The 21,843-nt window shown below is 43.6% G+C and overlaps 1 protein-coding gene across 2 annotated transcripts in view; it reads right to left on the reverse strand.

Annotated features, from left to right (window-relative positions):
- Positions 1 to 7,374: 7,374 nt before the first annotated feature.
- Positions 7,375 to 21,843, reverse strand: part of TOMM20 (translocase of outer mitochondrial membrane 20) — a 41,022-nt gene continuing 26,553 nt past the window's right edge. For both annotated transcript variants that reach the window (XM_077289123.1, XM_077289122.1), the window contains exons 4-5: positions 11,063 to 11,205; positions 7,375 to 7,841 (exon numbers count right to left, since the gene is read on the reverse strand). In XM_077289123.1, the coding sequence (XP_077145238.1) occupies positions 7,797 to 7,841; positions 11,063 to 11,205 (188 nt within the window). In that variant the 3' untranslated portion in view covers positions 7,375 to 7,796. The remainder of the gene's footprint in view (positions 7,842 to 11,062; positions 11,206 to 21,843) is intronic.

Here is a 21,843-nt window from a genome sequence, read left to right on the forward strand (position 1 = left end):
AAAATTTTGGGTGACACTCATTACTGGTTGGTGACACTTCTAGACCCACGCTACAAGGAGAACTTTCAATCTATTCTGCCTGAGGCAGAGAGGTGTACTAAAATGTTGCAGTACCACAGGGCCCTTGTAGCGGAATTACTTAGAAAATTCCCATGTGAGAACGCTGGCAGCAGACGTCAGAGTTTGTTGTACAACCAAGGACTCCAAGGGAGAGACAGAAGTACAATCCAGCTCAGGCAGGGGAACAATGGCCAAGTTCTGGGACAGTTTTCTCATCGTGGCGGCACAGAGACAAGGGGTGCTGTCACAAGAAGTGCAATGTTTGGGAAGATGGTGAGGGAGTACCTTGCAGATCGTACAAACGTCCTCCGTGATTCCTCTGTGCCTTTTAATTATTGGGTATCCAAACTGGACACGTGGCATGAACTGGCTCTCTACGCCTTGGAGGTCCTGGCCTGCCCTGCTGCTAGCGTTCTGTCAGAGGGTTGTTAGTGCCGCTGGTGGAATTATAACAGATAAGCGCATCCGCCTGTGAACTGAAAATGCTGACAGGCTGACTCTTATAAAAATGAACAAGGCCTGGATTGGGAAAGACTTCTGTACACCACCAAGTGAAAACAGCGAAACATAACCTCAAATACAGTCTCTCTTTTGGGGAGGTGTATTCTCATGCACCTCTTCACAACCACACATGGGTATACGCTTCCAGATTTGGTCTGTTTGTTCTTATCCTCCTCCTGCTCATCCAGAACCACTATATCATCAGGGGGAACGTGGTCTGTACGGTGCATTTTGGCCAAGGGTGCTGTGATGGCACTCTTTTTATTTTTAAAAAAAAGGATTTTACATTGGTGAATTGGGCATGACATTACATTGGGCCGACTTCTTAACTCGGTCTCCTGCAATCTAAAATGTACCTGCCACTAGATCACCAGGGTGAACGTGCTCTGTACGGTGCATTTTGGCCAAGGGGGCTGTGATTGCACTTTTATAAAAAAAAAAAAAGGATTTTACATTGGGGAATTGGGCATGACATTACATTGGACCTACTTCTTAACTCTGTCTCCTGCAATCTGTCATGTACCTGCCAGTAGATCACCAGGGTGAAGGTGCTCTGTACTGTTATAGTCCAGGGAATTTTGGGCAAGGGGACTGTGATGGCACTCTTATTTTTTTTTAAATGGACCCCACATTGGGGAATTGGGCATGACATTACATTGGGCCTACTTCTTCATTCTGTCTCCTGCAATGTGTCCTTTAACTGCCACTAGATCAACAGGGTTAACATGCTCTGTACGGTGCATTTTGGGCAAGGAGGCTGTGATGGCACTCTTATTTTTTTTAAAAATGGACCCCACATTGGGGAATTGGGCATGACATTCCATTGGGCCGACTTCTTAACTCAGTCTTCTGCAATCTAAAATGTACCTGCCACTAGATCACCAGGGTGAACGTGCTCAGTACTGTTATAGGCCGTTGAAGTTTGGGCTAGGGGCATGCGATAGCACTAGTGTATTTTTTAAAAAAGGTACCCCCATTGGGGAATTGTTTGGCAGATCATGCACTGCATTACAAGTCTCAGAGACCCACACCACTACATTGGCCATAATTCTTAACTGTTTCCTGCAATGTCTCTTCCTTATCTCCGACGACATGACCTGGGTGAACATGCTTTGTACTATTATAGGCCTGTGAAGTTTGGGCAAAGGGGGCTGTGATGGCAATAGTATGTTTTTAAAAACGTTGGTGAAACCACATCCTTGATGGCAAACACTTCACATTGGTGTACCTGTAAGAGCTCACTTGAAAAGCTCCTTTTTGTGTTGCCTGGTTGCTCAAATTGGACACAATACACTTCATATAAATTTGATAAAGCAATGCTGTTAACTTGTCTCAGTAGTTCAGTAAAAATATAGCTTTGTACACTATATTAGTTTCTCTCCTTGAGAGCCATAACTTTGGCTGCCTCAAATGTACAAATGGCGAATATACAAATGGCGATTTGTAAACAAGATTGAAATACTATACACCGAATGCATTCAATCACATAGCTGCATGTCTTGTAAAACATTAACAGATGTGACAGACAATGCTCATAGTGACACAATCTTGATAAATGTTTGTTTACTCACTTCACAAACAGTTCGAAGCCTCTATATGTTTGCTGTTTGTCATTGTAAAACATTAAGGTTTACTGAAACTCTGCCTATGGTGGTTTGATCTAAATCCTTGTGGCTTTTATTTTATAGGGGTTTATGGCCCCTCGTCTGATGAGTCCATGATATTTCAGTTTCATCCAACCTTAAAAAGTGGCCACTTGAAGGTCTGGGTGAAACTAGAGTTACTACATAGTGTAAATCACTATATAAGACCAGAGAAACATGACTAAGACAGATGCCAAAACTGGGGTACCTGTACATGTATAGTGTGCTGATACCTGCATAATTGGGGATGCCCATGCAGTGCAGGTAATCTCCCAGGGGTTCTCTGTCTTGGTGTTGCTTCTTAGATATTCCAGACGGATATTTAAAAGCCTCTTGGTAATGATCTAAGTAGACTGTATGAAGTTAATCTTCATATATACGTAATCAGTATATTTATGTAATCCTTATATGTACTTAACTTTTGTATGTTATTGTTAACATACACTCACTGGCCACTTTATTAGGTACACCTGTCCAACTTCTTGTTAACACTTAATTTCTAATCAGCCAATCACATGGCGGCAACTCAGTGCATTTAGGCATGTAGACATGGTCAAGACAATCTCCTGCAGTTCAAACCGAGCATCAGTATGGGGAAGAAAGGTGATTTGAGTGCCTTTGAACGTGGCATGGTTGTTGGTGCCAGAAGGGCTGGTCTGAGTATTTCAGAAACTGCTGATCTACTGGGATTTTCACGCACAACCATCTCTAGGGTTTACAGAGAATGGTCCGAAAAAGAAAAAAAATCCAGTGAGCGGCAGTTCTGTGGGCGGAAATGCCTTGTTGATGCCAGAGGTCAGAGGAGAATGGGCAGACTGGTTCGAGCTGATAGAAAGGCAACAGTGACTCAAACCGCCACCCGTTACAACCAAGGTAGGCCTAAGAGCATCTCTGAACGCACAGTGCGTCGAACTTTGAGGCAGATGGGCTACAGCAGCAGAAGACCACACCGGGTACCACTCCTTTCAGCTAAGAACAGGAAACTGAGGCTACAATTTGTACAAGCTCATCGAAATTGGACAGTACAAGATTGGAAAAACGTTGCTTGGTCTGATGAGTCTCGATTTCTGCTGCGACATTCGGATGGTAGAGTCAGAATTTGGCGTAAACAACATGAAAGCATGGATCCATCCTGCCTTGTATGGAGCATCTTTGGGATGTGCAGCCGACAAATCTGCAGCAACTGTGTGATGCCATCATGTCAATATGGACCAAAATCTCTGAGGAATGCTTCCAGCACCTTGTTGAATCTATGCCACGAAGAATTGAGGCAGTTCTGAAGGCAAAAGGGGGTCCAACCCGTTACTAGCATGGTGTACCTAATAAAGTGGCCGGTGAGTGTATACAAAAATGTATGCACTCACACTATTCAATCTTAATATTTCTTGAATTTTGTAGTTTGCAATGAAATTGCTTTGTATTGCAAGAATTAGCCTTTTTTAAAAGCCGTATCTGAACCTCAGGGCTCTTTTCCATTTGCGAGAAACACGTCCGTGTCTCGTATGTGAAAACCAAGCTCTGGCGCCGGCACTCCAGAGCGGAGCGTGCGGCCGCATAGCAACACATGAGGCTGCACGCTCCGCTCCAAAGTGCCGGCGCCAGAGCTTGGTTTTCACATGCAAGACACGGACGTGTTTCTCGCAAATGGAAAAGAGCCCTTAGTGTTAAAAACATGGCAAACACAATTGCCAAATTCTCCTGTAAATAATTCTGCAAAGAGGGAACCATCATATCATTAAAAAATACGAGTGGATTTTCATGGGCCCATCCAGTATGTGGGTTCCAAGGCCTAATGGGGTGCATATAACTGACTATGCAGCAGGGCTGGCCTTGCTGCCAATGTGTAAAACAAAGGAGTATGGGAGTATAAAATGCATATTGTGAAGTGGATTTTCATGGGCACATCCAGTATGTGGGTTCCAAGGCCTAATGTGGTGCAGATGACTGACTATGCAGCAGGGCTGGCCTTGCTGCCAATGTGTAAAACAAAGGAGTACGGAGTACAAAATGCATATTGTGAAGTGGATTTTCATGGGCACATCCACTATGTGGGTTCAAAGGCTTATTGGGGTGCATATGAATTGATCTTAGCAGGGCAGGCCTTGAATTCAATGCAACACTTTTTCAGGAATTCCCCCTGGACATCTTATGACAGGGGTATTGTGGTGCGTCGTAATTCTTGGCAGTCCATCCACTCACAGCATAGGCTACAACAGCTTAGGAGACCCAGTGTTTCATAATGGTCCTTTAAGAAGATTAATGCCGCCAGATGCACCAATAAAAATAGGCTCAGTGACTTTAAGAGTCCCTCCTTCGTAAATGAAACAAGATGGGTCTGCTTATGTGTCACACACCACATGGCCAGCTAGGGGTGTTAAATGTTACAACGACATTTCCCAGTGAATGCATTTGTAGTGGTTGAAAGCAATGTTAAACTTGAAAAACGCTTTAAAAATGCTGCGTCTGAACTAAGCCCAAGTGAGGGAGGAAATTTTCGGTCTGGGGTTAAATATTTGGCCTTACAGGCAAGTCATTCACCTGCAAAGGATGTACCTTGACATATTTCCCAGCAAAATCCGTTTTTGTTTTGTTTTGTGTATTTTGTGGTACCGGGAAAAATGGCATGAATCTTGGAAAAAATTGATTAAAGCTGTGAACTAGGAGTCAGGAATGCTTCCAGAGGCGATCCCCATGAGGTTCCTGTGTCATTTGAGCAGTGTTTCCATCATTTTCAGACGTTTTTAGACCTTAAAAAGACCCTTGGGGGGAATCACGGTAACAATACTTGGGTCTCTCATAGACTTACATTGGGCTCGTTGTTCTGGCCGAGTACCCGAGTATTCCAATTTGCTCGACCCGAGCATTATAGTGCTCGCCCATCACTAGTAGATACTCAAACATGGCATATTCACATTATCGTGACAAAAGGCTCCAGCTAAATTAGATTGCTGCAATGTACACTGCTCAAACAAAATAAAGGAAACACTCAAATAACACATCCTAGATCTGAATGATTGAAATATTCTCATTGAATACTTTCTTCTGTACAAAGCTGAATGTGCTGACAACAAAATCATCAATGGAAATCAAATTTATTAACCAATGGAGGCCTGGATTTGGAACGATACTCAAAATCAAAGTGGAAAATCAAATTACAGGCTGATCCAACTTCAGTGAAAATGCCTCAAAACAAGGAAATGATGCTCAGTAGTGTGTGAGTGTGTGGCCTCCACATGCCTGTATGAACTCCATACAATGCCTGGACATGCTCCTGATGAGGTGGCGGATGGTCTCATGAGGGATCTCCTCCCAGACCTGGACTAAAGCATCCGCCAATTTCTGGACAGTCTGTGGTGCCACGTGACGTTGGTGGATGGTGCAAGACATGATGTCCCAGATGTGTTCAATCAGATTCAGATCTGGGAAACGGACAGGCCAGTCAATAGCTTCAATGCCTTCATCTTGCAGGAACTGCTGACACACTCCAGCCACGAGGTCTGGCATTGTACTGCATTAGGAGGAACCCAGGGCCAACCGCACCAGCATATGGTATCACGTGGGGTCTGAGGATCTCATCTCGGTACCTAATGGCAGTCAGGCTAACTCTGGTGAGCACATGGAGGGCTGTGCGGCCCTCCAAAGAAATGACAACCCACACCAATACTGACCTACTGCAAAACCGGTCATGCTGCAGGATGTTGCTGGCAGCAGATCTCTCTCCACGGCATCTCCAGACTCTGTCACATGTGCTCAGTGTGAACCTGCTTTCATCTGTGAAGAGCACAGGGCGCCAGTGACGAATTTGCCAATCCTGGTGTTCTGTGGCAAATGCCAAACGTCCTGCACGGTGTTGGGCTGTGAGCACAACCCCCATCTGTAGACGTCGGGCACTCAGATCATCCTCATGGAGTCGGTTTCAAACCGTTTGTGCAGACACATGCACATTTGTGGCCTGCTGGAGGCCATTTTGCAGGGCTCTGGCAGTGCTCTTCCTGTTCCTCCTTGCACAAAGGCTGAGGTAGCTGGGTTGTTGCCCTCCTACAGCCCCCTCCACGCCTCCTGCTGTACTGGCCTGTCTCCTGGTAGCGCCTCCAGCCTCTGGACACTACACTGACAGACACAGCAAACCTGCTTGCCACAAATTGCATTGATGTGGCATCCTGGATGAGCTGCACTACCTGAGCCACTTGTGTGGGTTTTAGAGTCCGTCTCATGATACCACGAGTGTGAAAGCACAACTAACATTCAAAAGTGACCAAAACATCAGCCAGAAAGCATTGGTACTGAGATGTGGTCCCTACCTGCAGAACCACTCCTTTATTGTGTGTGTCTTGATAATTGCCAATAATTTCCATCTGTTGTCCATTCCATTTGCACAACAGCACGTGAAATTGATTGTCAAACAGTATTGATTCCTAATTGGACATTTTGATTTCACAAAAGATTGATTTACTTGAAGTTATATTCTGTTTAAGTGTTCCCTTTACTTTTTTGAGCAGTGTATTTTAAAAGAACAGATTTTTGCATCTGGGACTTAGGAGCAGCTAAAAGAGCTGGGTGGGACTGGCTGCTCCCATATCTCCAATTAAGGTTATGCAGCTCACATAAAAGACAACAGAGTTGCTTCAATGGTGTCTAGAAGTTAACTGCAGTAAACACTTTCCATGTTGAGTCTCCGCTAGAGACAAAGTGTTGACTGTAGTCCATACGAGGAAGTCTGCATTGTTGGACATCATTTTGCAGTATGGACTGTTTTGGCTTACTTTTGTCACATCCTCTGATGCAGGAGAAGAGGATGTTTTCTGTTCGTTTGCTAAAGATTTATGAACTGTAATAAAACTGTTTGCCATAAAGACATTGTGTCTGTGTGGATTAGTTAAATCCTTGTAGCCTCTATGTAGAAACAGGAGGTCAATTTTCTCTGCACAAGTTTTGAGTCACTGTAAGTCTATGGCAGGGGGAGGAATGAAGCACCTGGGTCAGGAGTTGAAGAGGGGAAAGAGTCAAAAGACTTCCTGTTTCTGCACACAGCAGAGAAAATAAAATAACTGGGTAGAAATGAAAAACGAGTCATTTTAAGCACACAGTACTGTGTAATAGAATGATATGATGATTGCACTATATTAAGAGGATTCAAATTTTAATGGGAGTGCTTCTTTAAAAAAAAAAAAAAAAAAAGTGTCCACCATTTTCTCTTATACCTATAGAATGATGACAGATGTTGGAAAAAGGAAGCAAGTGTAAATGAATTAACAGATCTTTCACATTGTATAGCAATTACATATTCAAATTAAAAGCGGTGCTGTTATTTAGTACAGAATATTACAAATGACTATTGCATAAAAGGTAAAACAAATTGTTTTCTCAGGGCAAGCTAGTTCTTTTCAAATCATCCTTTTATATCAACCAAAAACAAAAACGAGTTTAACAATATTTCTATTGTACAAATGTTTGGACATCAAAGAAACTAAAGCATAGTAACAGAACAATTATAAAATACAGTTGTTTTGCTGTTATTAGTAATGGCATGTTCAGTAATACATTTTAATGCAATACAACTAAACTCTGTCTACAGTAACTCATGCAGACATTTTATTCCACATCATCTTCAGTCAGACTCTGAGAACTTCCAATCCTCTGAAAGACAAAACAAAAAAAAATACAATTAATTGCTTCAAGTGTAACCGTACTTTAATGTAACTTGTTAGAATAAGCTTTCACATGTGTACATGAAGAGTAACAAATTATCTGGCCATTATTGATGTGCACCTTGCATTTTCACCAGTTTTCCCCTCTGCAGTCTCTCTCTTTACTATACTCTCTGAGCTGGAAGGAGGTGTATAGGAGACATCATACAAACTAATCCCATCACACAGAAATAGATTTCTGCTTTATTTTAGCTCTCGAATCAAGCAGCAGCATGGCGGAAATATACAATAGTCCTGAGCTGTCTGGGTGCGAATCAAGCTCTGAAGTGAGATAAAAAGCTTGACAGAGAGCTCAGCACAATCTTCCTGTGTCTCCTGCCTGTTTACGCACTCCACCTCCCCTCTCCATAGACTACAATGGGCTGTCATATGACACCACAGTGAGCATTAGCCTTGTCTGAGCAAAATGAATTTGAGCTGATTCTCTTCCCCCACCCCATAGTGGATGAAAAGTTCAGGAGGCAGTGGGAGAGGAAGATGTGACTAGTAAGTGGAGAAGGAAACAGATTTCTCTAATAACATATATTGCAAAGATTCTTGTGTTCCACTGTGATGTGTTAACTTATGCACAGTGTCTTGAAAGTACCGATCCATTTTAAACATTTGGGTAAAAAAAAATTAAAAATACTGATTTAACCAAGACAATATATACGGTAAGTATTTATATGCCACTGCAGCCCTGTAGCCAGGATGTCAAACATAAATGGCAACAGTAATTCTGGGTGTCACTCTGTAGCTCAAAATACACAGATCAGTCATAGCATTAAAACCCCATTGTGCCAATAGAACATCTGTGATTCTGGAAGCACAGGACCACTGAAAGTTCTACGGTATCTTGCATCAAGACGCTAGCAGCAGATCACTTATATTCTTCAACATTTTTTTTCTCCAGCCTATCCCACTGATGCTCTAACCATTAGAGCCTAATTAGAGTCTAATGGATTGAGATGTGGAGAATCTGAAGGTCAAGTAAACACCGTCATTGTGCAGGGCGCATTATCCTGCATAAAGAGGCTGCTGCATTAGGTGTAGCTTGCAATGTACCTTGCGGCAGCACTGTTTGTGCAGATACGTAACAAAGCCTTAGTACCAACAAAAGTGATTAAGAGTCCTCAAGTCTAAAACAGACACTGTTTTTGTTTAGTTTTTTTCCACTTGCTGATTTGAATCTGCAGGATGACAATTATTGCAGCGTCTGTGCTGCAGATTTCACTAATGAATAGGGGAAAATCTGTAACAAAAAAACATGAAAAAAAAAAATATATATATATATATATATATTTGTCTAAGGGTAACTTCCGTCTGTCCTTCTGTCACCGTTATTCGTTCGCTGATTGGTCTCGGCAGCTGCCTGTCATGGCTGCCGCGACCAATCAGCGACGCGCACAGTCCAGAAAAAAATGGCCGCTCCTTACTCCCCGCACTCACTGCCCGGCGCCCGCATGCACCGCTCACACAGGGTTAATGCCGGCGGTAACGGACCGCGTTATGCCGCGGGTAACGCACTCCGTTACCGCTGCTATTAACCCTGTGTGTCCCCAACTTTGTACTATTGACGCTGCCTATGCGGCATCAATAGTACAAAATGTAATGTTAAAAATAATAAATAAAAAAAAAAACCTGCTATACTCACCCTCCGCTGCCTTTCTCGCTCCTCGCCACGCTCCCCGGACCGCTCCATTACAACCGTCAGCTTGCGGTGAGGTCCCGTCCCAGGGCTGGTGTGCGGCAAGGACCTTCCGTGACGTCACGGTCATGTGACCGCGACGTCTTCATAGGTCCTGCTCCCACCAGCCCTGGCACTTGCAATGGAACTCGGCTTCAGGAAAATGGCCGCCGCGATCTCGATCTGCGCACGCGCGGCATCCCGCGGCCATTTTCCTGAAGCCGAGCACTACCATCTGCACAGGATCCCACGAAGAGGAGAGGCGGGACGCGGAGGAGCAGTGACAAGAATGGTGAGTATGATACACTACAAGGGGCCCTCGGATCGTTAGGTGAGTATGTTTATTTTTTCTTTTTTGGACCTGTCACATACGTGCCTCGGTAATGTACTACGTCACTGGGCAATATCCTACGTGGCTCTGCTGTATACTACAAGGCTGGGCAATATACTACGTGGCTGGACAATATGCTACAAGGCTGGGCAATATACTACAAAGCTGTGCAATATACTATATGGCTCTGTGCAATATACTACGTAGCTGTGCTGTATACTAGGTAGCTGGGCAATACACTACGTGGCAGGGCAATATACTACGTCGCTGGGCAATATACTACGTGACTGGGCAATATACTACGTGGCTCTGTGCAATATACTACGTAGCTGTGCTGTATACTAGGTAGCTGGGCAATACACTACGTGGCAGGGCAATATACTACGTCGCTGGGCAATATACTATGTAGCTGGGCAATATACTACGTGGACATGCATATTCTAGAATACCCGATGCGTTAGAATCGGGCCACCATCTAGTATATATTTTATATATATATATATATATATATATATATATATATATATATATATATATATATATATATATATATATATATATATTTTATATATATATATATATTTTATATATATATATATATATATATATATATATATATATATATATATATATATATATTCAACAAAATACGCTACCTTACGCAGCCTTCCAATGGCTTGCTTCTTCCTATAGTGCATCTGGCCATCCACATCATGTACAAGAAAATATGACTGATAAGACCAGGTCAAGCCACCTTCTCCCACTGCTCCATGGTTTATTTTCGATGCTCACCTGCCCATGTGCCTGCCTGAGATTGTGCATTCATAATTAATCCTATGGTTGTCCTTCCATGAGCCACTTTGGAGACACTGACAGTCTTTAACATCACAATTTGGCTGATATAAAAAAAAGTTGCACAAATATCTACACTTGCCCATTTTTGCTTTCAGCACATCAACTTCAAAAACTGACTGTTCAATTAATGCCTAAAATATATCACCCTCTACTTCCCATCTCATTTCCATTCACTTCACCTGGATTTCATGTTTTGGTTGTTCAATATATAACTACAGCCATAATCTGAAAGCAGCAACTTCGATAAAGAAAGAATGCCTGGCGTATTGATTGTCAATACCAGCAGAAAGGCATTTACCTGACTGATTGTAGGTAATTTGGTCAGAAGCATTTGAAAGACTTGTGGTGGTAAAGTCTGCTGCAAAACCTGAAGTAACTGTTGAGGTTGTCCACAGACGGCAATGGCATTTGTTAAATGGTCAACTCCTTTTTCAAAGTCACCTAGTGAGAAAAAGGAGAATTATTAGTGTTGGCCTACATTGGAATCCACCAACGTTGGAATAAAAACACAAGTCCACAAATTCACATGTAGAAGCAAAACAACAACTTGTGCAAATGTTCTAAAATAAAATACCAGTCAATAATATTAACCCCTTCACCCCTCAAGCCTGTTTTCACCTTCATGACGCGGCCAAATTTTACAATTCTGACCAGTTTCACTTTATAGGGTAACAAATCTGGAACACTTCAACAGATTCCACTGATTCGGAGAATGTTTTTTCGTGAAATATTGTACTTCAGAATAGGGGTAAAATTTGTTTGATATGACTTGTGTTTATTTGTGTAAAAAAAATTTAAATTTTTCAAAATTTTAGAAAATTTCACAATTATCAAACTTTCAATTCTTATGCCCTTAAACCAGAAAGTTATGTCACACAAAACAGTTAATAAATAACATTTCCCACATGTCTACTTTACATTAGCACAATTTTAAAAAACATTTTTGTTGAGTTATAAACGGACTAAACGCTGACCAGCGAAGATGTTTTTTTTTTTTTTTAGGGACCACATTATATTTGAAGCCACTTTGAGGGGTCTACATGACAGAAAATACTCAAAAGTGACACCATTCTAAAAACTGCACCCCTCAAGGTGCTCTAAAAATCACATTCAAGAAGTTTATTAACAGTTCAAGTGCTTCACAGAAGCTGAAGCAATGTGGAAGAAAAAAAAACAACACAAAAACGAACATTAACTTTTTTTCACAAAAATTTTACTTTAACCCCTTACTGACATCAGATGAGATAGTACATCCAATGTCAGTATCCCCCCGCTTTGATGTGGGCTCCAGTGGTGAGCCCACCTCAAAGCCAGGACATGTCAGCTGTTTTGAACAGCTGGCATGTGCCCGCAATAGCCGCGGGCGGACTCGCGATCCGCCTGCAGCTATTAACTAGTCAAATGCCGCTGTCAAACTGACAGCACCATTTAACAGCATCGCTTCTATGTAGCAGAGCCAATCAAGTTGTGGCAGCTTCTAGCCTCCCGTGGAGGCTAATGAAGCATGCCAAAAGTATAAAAACAATAAAAAACAAAAACAAAAAAAAAAGTTCAAAAATATGAAAAAAAAACCCCAATAAAAGTTCAAATCACCCTCCTTTCACCCCATTCAAAATAAAACAAAAATAAAATCAAACATTCACATATTTTGTATCACTGCGTTCAGAATCGCCCGATCAATTAAAAAAAAAAAAAAAAAAAAAAAGGATTAACCAGATTAGTAAAAGGCGTAGCGATAAAAAAAACAAAACAAAAAAACCCCGCCAGAATTAGGTTTTTTTTGCATTGCATTAAAATTCAATAACGGGCAATCAAACGATCGTATCTGCACGAAAATGGTATCATTAAAAGGGAACCTGTCAGCAGATTGTGCCGCTATAAGATGTGGCCGCTGCCTTTCAGGGCTTATCTACAGCATTCTATAATGTGGTAAATAAGCCCCCGATCTGACCCGCATTATAGAATGCTGTAGATAAGCCCTGAAAGGCAGTGGCCACATCTTATAGAGGCAAAATCTGTGGACAGGTTTCCTTTAAAAACGTCAGCTCGGCACGCAAAAAATAAGCCCTCACCAACCCGAGATCACGAAAAATGGAAACGCTAAGGGTCTTGGAAAATGGCGCAATTTTTTTTTTTTTTTTTTTTTCACCACTTAGATGAAAAAAAGAACCTAGACATGTTTGGTGTCTATGAACTCATAATGACCTGGAAAATCATAATGGCATGTCAGTTTTAACATTTAGTGAACCTATCAAAAAAGCCAAACAAAAAACAATTGCAATTTCACCGCACTTGGAATTTATTTTTTTTGCCAATTTCTGTTACATCACATGGTAAAACCAATGGTATCGTTCAAAAGTACAACTCGTCCTGCAAAAAATAAGCCCTCACATGGCCATATTGACAAAATGAAAAAAAAACAAAAAACTTATGGCTCTGGAAAGAAAGGGAGCGAAAAACGAAAATGCAAAACCGAAAAAAAGCTCCAGTCATGAAGGGGTTAAATATTTTTAAAAAATTTTCACATAGGTGACGGGAGAAATTGCCCAACAATTTTTTAGGGTCCATTTTCTGCTAAGTACACCGATAACCCATACATGGAGGAAATCTACTATTTGGGCACACAGCAGGGTTTGGAAAGAAAGGAGCACAGTTTGACTTTTTGAACTCAAAATTGACTCGAATCGAGAGAAGACACCATGTTGCGTTTGGAGAGCCCCTGATGTGCCTAAACAGTGGAAACCCCCCACAAGTGACCGTATTTTCGAAAATAGACCCCAAAAGGAATTATGTAGATGTGTGGTGAGCACCTTTAAACCCCCCCCCAGGTGCTTCACATACATTTATAACACTGAGCTGTGAAAAAGAGGAAAAAAACAATTACCTCTTACACAAAAATGTTTTTAACCCAATTTTTTTTTTATTTACACAAAGGGTAAAAGGAGAAAATGGACCCCCAAATTTGTTCTGCAATTTCTCCTGAGTATGTTAATACCATATATGTGGGACGGGAGAAAACTAATGTTTAGGCGCAAGGCAGGGCTTGGAAAGGAAGGATTTTGATGGAATGGTCTGCGATGTGCCTAAACAGTAGAAACAATCCACAAGCGATCCTATATTGGAATTGATCTAGTGTTTCATGGTATGCAAATCTTATAATATAGCGGCATACGTGAGTAGTGCAGAGTGTAACAATGTGGCATAAGCGAGTAGTATAGAGTGCATGAGGTTGGCATACGTGGGTTGTGCAAGTCAGAATTTTTTTTTGGCGCCATTCACCTCCAATAAAGGCATTTTATCTCATCTTTATTGGTGCCCCTCCCTTTACTTTTGTGTTATAATCCATGTCCAGTGTTTCTTTGGTTTTCATATTCTCGAATGGTCTGTCATTCAATTTCAGGACGTACATGCCATTTCTATTCATGGTAAATGTTGGGATTCAGATTTCCGCTTTTTATAAGTTGTTACGTCCATTTTTTTGTTCATTCTAGAAATTTAGTAGTCCATGGATGTGTAATACAGTTTGAAGCATTCTGTTATACACAGGCCAGGATGGTCGAGGCAGGTGTCGCATTGATAAGTGGTGTCTTTGCATATCACCCCTCTGTTAACACACTCAGCACCTCTTTTGCGACCTTCTTTTGGTTATAGCTTAAATGACCTCACTGGTGAATTGTTGGCCTGCTACGATGCAAGCACCTTCAGTTGCGGAAGTACTGGGGCCCGCTCCTTCCTAATCTCCAAAGATTAGGGCCTTGATCACTACATCCTGGAACTGAAGGTAAGTACCTGTCTGGCCTGCACATCATGCTGCACAAAAGCGTTATACACTGCCATCTGTACAATGTGCACATCCAGCTTCTCGTACTACACCTTGGCTTTTCTCAGGTCACTCTACGGCTGGAGGACTTGATCAGAAAGATCAGCTCACCCCATGTTCTTGTTGTACTCCAATACATTCTGGTTTAGTGACCTGTGTAGAAGTACACCATCACAGGTGCAGCCAGAACCATGTATAGTGGTCGAAAAATGGACATCCCTCTTGTCCTGTTACTTTACACCTGCATGAAGTCGCTAAATTGGGCTCTGCGCTCACCCTTTCTGAGCAGCGGCCCAATTAGCGTCCTAGGGAGGCAGCTCTGATTTTTGCAGACAGTACCATATGCTGTGGTAGCTCATGCAGAGAGGGACTCGAAGAGTGGGATGCTGGTATAAAAGTTATCTACATAGAGGTGATAACCTTGATCCAGCAATGGGCGCACCAAATCCGACACAATTTTCCCACTCGCTCTCAGGGCAGGGAGACTTTCAGGTGATTCAATCAGAGTGTCCTTCCCTTCATAAACCCTAAACTTGTGAGCGCACCCTGAGGTACTCTCAGTTTGTACAGCTTAATTTCGTACCTGGCCCTCTTACTGGTATTGCCGGAATTTGAGCCTTCTCTTGAAATGTATTAGGGACTCGTAGACGCAGATATCTCTATAGGGAACGTACAAATCAGCAAACTTAACTTAAGAGTTTCGTCAGGAGGACCTATGGTCAATACCAGTCATTATGGGTGAGCAATAACAACCTTTGGGGTACCGGTGGGTAGGTAGCCTTTTTATGGAATAAATTATATGCTATTTACTATTAACCCTTCCCATGTACCCCCTATTATTTTGATGGTTTCACATACATCTATTTAACTGAGGTGCTATTTTAGTCCCCCCTGGCTATTCTATTGTTCCCATTTTGGTTCTCCTGCTGTGCCAGCATGTCTCTGTACTTATCCCCCTTTTTTGGTGCCACATTATTTGGCTTGTATTATCTGTATGCTATGTTAACTTAATAAATGATTTTTTGGTTTTATTTTGGTGGATTCTTGTACTCCACGTTTTCTTGTGTTGCCATAATTGGAGTATCCCACTAGCTGATGTATTACTTTGCATTTATGTACTCATTTTGGGAGCGAGGCTCTAGCCTCGCTCAGCCCTGGAATTGTATTTTGCTTATTTTGACTCTTGTTCTAAAATCAGCAAACTTGTTGCTGAAGCGATCAATGACCGGCTGAACATTGAAAAGTCGGTCAAAGTTGGGGTCACCTCGGGGAGGACACGGTGCTTTATTGTCGTAACGCAAACATTTTTGGATTGCTTCTAATCGTTTACATGTCATAACCATGAAGAACAGTGGAATGTTGTATAAAACATCAACATGAAAATATTGCCAAAGCTCCAGGACCTGGCCCCAAAACGTCATCATTTTCAGAGGTCCAGTTAGAAATGAAGAAGGGCGATTTTGTGCCAAAAATTGTTGGTTGGGACATTTTTTGCTTCAAGTATGCGGTGTTTTTGTACCAAATTTTATTGAGTCAGTGTGTGGTGTGTGTGTTAGTTAAATGTTAAAAGTGTGAACAGTGGTCAGTAAGAAACAAAAAGGACTATATTGAGTAGCAGTTAGCAATTACTACGGTATATTTTTAATGTCCCTAATTTAGTCGTATCAACTAATCCAATTTTTTCTTCTTTTTTTTTCCCACACACAAAAAAAAAAAAACACCAACAACGGGGGGCCGATCAGAGATGTGCTTCACCGAACAGAGCTGTATGACGCACACACAGATGTGAATTTTTTTTTTTCGCGTTGACACTAAACCTAACTAAATTCAGTAAAAAAAAAAAAAATAATAATAATAATAAAAAAAACACTGTAGTAGTTGCCAATTACTACGGCATATTTTTACTGTCCCAAATCTAGTCAAATAACTAATTTAAATTTTTTTTTTTTTTCACACACACAAAACACAAAAACAACAACCGGCGGCCGATAAGTGATCTGCATCACCGACTAGCACTCAGACTGCATGATGCACGCACGGATGTGATGCAAAAAGGGAATTTAAAAAAAAACAAAACAGCTTGCTAAAAGCGAGCACGGGTGCCAATCAGTGATCAGCGGCTCGGTGACTGTAGGACACACACAAAGGTGGTGCACAGGGAAAGAAAAATAGACAGGGACAAAAAAAGAAAAAAAAGTCCTTGAAAACAGTGAGAACGGATGCTGATCAGTGATCTGCATGGCGGCAGCACCGTGCAGACGACTTCCGATGCCCTGCTGTAAGATTCAGCAGGCACCTTGGGCGAGCAACGTGACCGCAGTGGTGATGCTGCATTAAAGATTGTATGAATACATCCTAGGTCAGACAGTACCCAGCAACAAGGATATATGGACACCTCCAAGATGATGAATGGATTAAACACAAGGCTGGGATTTCAGCATCTCAAAGAGAACCAATACAAGATCCTCCACTCATCTGATTCTACATAAATTGGTTCCATCTACCCCTTGTTTTGGAGATGTATCTTCCCAACAGGATCAATTTTCCATGTATTCTGGGACTGCTGATAAGACCATTGACAAATGTACAAACTTTGATTAAAGAGTTCTTTGATTTAGATCTATCATTAGTGCCGTCAACACTTTTTACTTAAAGGGAACCTGTCACCCCCCCAGGAGTTTTTAACTAAAAGCCACCTTATGCAGCACTAATGCTGCATTCTGTCAAGGTGGCCCTTTTATTTGGGGTCCCTTCCAACACTGAAATATTTGTTTTTATAATTTGCCCCTCATACCTGTAGTCTTTCCGGGGTGCATGTCTTTTCCCCCCGGACACAAACGCCTCCCAGCCATCCCTCAGCCCCTCCGTGCACCGCCTCCTCTGCAGTCATTAACGTCCTCGGTGCCTGCGCTGTAAGTTCCCATCATGTGATGGGAGTCGAAGGGTGGCGCAAACTGCGCATGCCCGGAAAAGAAACAAACAAAAAAACCCCCACAAACTTACTTACAGCGCAGGTGCCGGGGACGTTAATGACTGCAGAGGCGGCGCCCGGAGGGGCTGAGGAGTGGCTGGGAGGTGTTTGTGTCCGGGGGGAAAAGACATGCCCCCCAGACAGACTACAGGTATGAGGGGCAAATTATAAAAACAAATATTTCAGTGTTCGAAGGGACCCCAAAAACAAGAGCCACCTTGACAGAATGCAGCAATAGTGCTGCACATGGTGGCTTTTAGTTAAAAACGCCTGGGGGGGGGGGGGGGGGGGGGGGGAATGACAGGTCCCCTTTAATATTTTCTCACAAAATACATCCAAAAGAACTGTTGGAAGTGTACACATATTGACGGCCGCAAGATGTTTGATAGCTTCACACTGGAAACAAGCCTCCCTATTCTATGACTTATATACCCTGGTATATCAAAGATATAACAAATTTCGAATAGCACACTGCTCTGACAAAAAGGTTGAGAGGTTCAATCTCATTTGATAACCTAAGAACACCTTCTGGGTACTTCTGAATACTTAGGAACCTTATTCACTAGGTCATATATCTCCTTCCACCCTTCAACTTGAACTCCTTTTTCTCTAGTCACCTTCCACGACAGCCACTTTGGAGGTTGTCTTCCCCGCCCTAATAGGGGACAGGAACACAAAGAGGTTAAATACCCCTCCACTTCCTACAACCACCAGTGTTTTCCTGTCCCCTATGGGGCATGAAGAGAATCTAAAGGGGCTGCCGTGGCCGGCGACCGGAGCTCCACATTTACCTTTCACTAGCCGGGCAGCTGAGGTCGGGGGCCTGCCTCTCCTCCTCTTGTGCTGCTCCCGTCTCCTGGCTTCAGGACTCGGGACCCTCCCGCCTCTCCTTTGGGGGTAAAGCGGGGTGGTGACGTGCATGCCGGGGGCCTCCTGTAGCCCCCCGGCTTCCTCCTCCTCCTGCTGCATCCCGGGCGGTCCGCACTGGGTAGGGCGCGCGTCACTTCCGGTCTTCCCTGTGCGTTCCACGATGGAGCGCCTGTGGTGGTTTTTGGCCTACATCGTCCGGGCAGCATTCCGGGGTGTTTTTGAAAGATCTCCCCCCAATTGGGCTACGAGGAGGAGGAGCACAGAACACGCTGACCCACGATCCTCTTTAAAAGATCCGGGAGGGGACCACCAGGTAAGGCCTGTCTGACATGACATGGACGGTGACAAACCCCCTTGCTCTGCATCTGCAGAACCCAGTGTACCCCCTCCTACTGTAAGTAGCAGGTTAGCCCCAGCTATCCATTATATACTTTCAAGCGGCTTAAGACCTTTTTTCTCTCTTTTAGGGAGAAAAGGTATCTGATCCTAGAAAAGCCAGCCGCAAATGCAAAGGGTGTGCAACCAGACTCCCATCTACATATGGGAAAAAGCTCTGCCAGTCCTGTACAGATGAGGTTCTACGCGCTGAGCAGCCCTCTCTCCTGGATAGCATAAAAACCCTAATCAAGCAGGAGGTCCAGTCTTCCATGGCCAGCCTCTCCCATACTCCGGTACCTCTTCCACCTCCTCCCAAAAAGAGGAAAAAGGCCCCAGTAAAGTCTGACTTCAACTCAGGGGAGATTCAATCCTCGGGTTCGGAGGACGTTTGGGAGAATGAGGGTTCCACTTCCACCCCCACGTCAGAGTACAAAAAGTATTACTTCAATTCTGAGGATATGGGTGACCTAATCAGCATAGTAAGAGGCACCATGGGGGTGGAGGATGAAGAAGTTAAGCTTACTGTACAGGACGAAATGTTTGAAGGATTAAAGCCCAAAGATCAAAAGGGGTTTCCTGTACATAAAAATATTCAGGATTTAATTCTTCATGAATGGGGTGTCTCCCTGAAAAAGGTCTTAACATCCCCTCAGAACTGAAAAACCGTTTCCCCTTGGACGGAGATAACTCCTTATGGGAAACCCCAAAAGTTGATGTACAGGTGCACAGAGTGACTAAGAAAACGGCCCTTCCATTTGAGGACTCTTCGCAGCTCAAAGATCCAATGGATCGAAAGATAGAGAGCCTGCTAAGAAAGTCCTGGGACACCTCCACAAATCTATTAAAAACCAACATAGCCTCCACGTGCGTAGCTAGATCCTTGTTTATTTGGTTACGCAAGCTCGAGGATCATTTGGCACAGGGCACCCCAAGAGAGGAGATCCTAGACTCCCTTCTCCTGCTGCAAAAAGCAACAGGATTCCTAGCTGATGCTTCAGCTGAGTCCGTCCGCGTGGCCGCAAAAGGGGCCGTCCTCTCCAACTCATCCAGGAGAGCATTCTGGCTTAAATCCTGGGGAGGTGACGTCATCTCTAAGTCCAAGTTATGCAGCATCCCCTTCCAGGGCCATCATGTTTTTGGTCCTATTCTGGACGATATCCTGGATAAGGCAGCAGATAAAAAGAAAATCGCTCCCTGAATAGAGAGATCTTAGGAAATGCTTTTTTCGCCACCCCCCCACCCCCCTTCCGTGACCCATCTTCACAAAAGGATTATAGGGGAAAGGGCAAAACAGGGAGATGGAGTTACCCCAAAGGAGGCAAGGGCAGAAGCCATCCTTGTCCCCCAGACTCAACAGACCCCAGATAAGCAGTGACGCTGCTCCGGTCGGGGGTCATCTCTCACTCTTTCACCCAGTGGCAGTCCATCTCCACAAATCAATGGGTCCTTCGTACCATACGAGATGGACTAAAAATAGAATTCGAGAGACCTCCCCCACAATACTTGAAAATAACCTCCCTACAAACCCCACACCTTCAAAACTCCTTACTAAGAGATCTACAAAATCTGCTCCAGTCAAATGTGATCTCACAGGTACCAAAACTGGAGGAAGGACGTGGCCATTATTCACGTCTTTTTCTGGTAACAAAACCGTCGGGGAAAAACAGAATCATTAAAAACTTAAAACCATTGAACGAATCTGTCCGCTACAGAAGATTCAAGATGGAATCAATCAGATCATTGATTCCCCTCAACGGACAGAATTGGGTAATGGCGACGGTGGATCTGAGGGATGCGTACTACCATATACCAATCCACCCAGAACACAGGAAATTCCTCAGATTCGCAGTCTCACAGGGGCAGCAAATCAAACACTTCCAGTTCAACGTCCTTCCCTTCGGCATCTCTTCAGCTCCGCGGGTCTATACAAAAATCATGGCAGAAGCCATGGTCTTCATCCGTCGCCAGGGAATATGTATAGTCCCATATTTAGACGACTTCCTCATCATGGCACCATCTACTCCCCGTCTGGAGGTGGACGTGACAAAGACCCTGGAGATATTAAGATCCCTGGGCTGGATCCCGAATCTGGAGAAATCAGAAATCTGTCCCTCCACGAGGAGAAAGTTCCTGGGGGTTATTCTGGACTCAAAAGAAAGAACATCGTTTCTACCCAGAGATCGTCAGATCGACCTTGTCCAGAGAATAACCAAATTCAGACACCAGCGAGCACCAACCCTCAGGGAGTCTATGCCTGCTCTAGGTTCCCTGACCGCATGCATCCAAGCAGTCTCCTGGGCTCAGGCTCACACGCGAACTCTGCAGACCTACGTGCTCCTGCACTCCAGGAAGTGACAGGTCCCCTTGACTCAAAGGATCTTTCTCCCCGGCTACGTAAAATCGGCTCTAAACTGTTGGTTGGATTACCAAAATCTTCAAAAGGGGGTGAGCTAGGACCAGCTTCCTCTGAAGACACTCCACTCAGATGCCAGCAAACGGGGCTGGGGTGCAGTGGTGGACAGTTACCACTTCCAGGGACGATAGCCAGCAGACATCAGCAGCAGTTCCTCGAACCTATGGGAACTGAAAGCCGTAGAACAAGCTTTAAAAGAGTCATCTGCGTTGATCCAAAATCACCACGTTCGAATTTATTCGGACAACATGACCACAGTGGCCTACCTACGACACCAGGGAGGAACAAGGTATGCCAGTCTAAAAGAGATAGCTGCAAGAATCTTTTCCTGGGCAGAGAAGAACCTTCTGTCGGTCACGGCAGTACATCTCAGAGGAGTAGACAATACTCAGGCGGACTCTCTCAGCCGGAAAGACATACATCCAGGGGAGTGGTGCCTGGACCAAACCGTGTTCATGTCCCTAACCTCAAGGTGGGGAATCCCAGAAGTGGACCTGTTTGCCAACGGACAAAATGCAAAGATGAAGACATTCTTCTCCCTTTATCACTCGGATGGGGCGCAAGGGATAGATGGATTTTCACAGCGGTGGAGGTTCAACCTCGCATATGCCTTTCCACCCATTCCCA

Source organism: Ranitomeya variabilis, chromosome 2, assembly GCF_051348905.1.
Source record: "Ranitomeya variabilis isolate aRanVar5 chromosome 2, aRanVar5.hap1, whole genome shotgun sequence".
In the NCBI taxonomy this organism is placed as follows: domain Eukaryota; kingdom Metazoa; phylum Chordata; class Amphibia; order Anura; family Dendrobatidae; genus Ranitomeya; species Ranitomeya variabilis.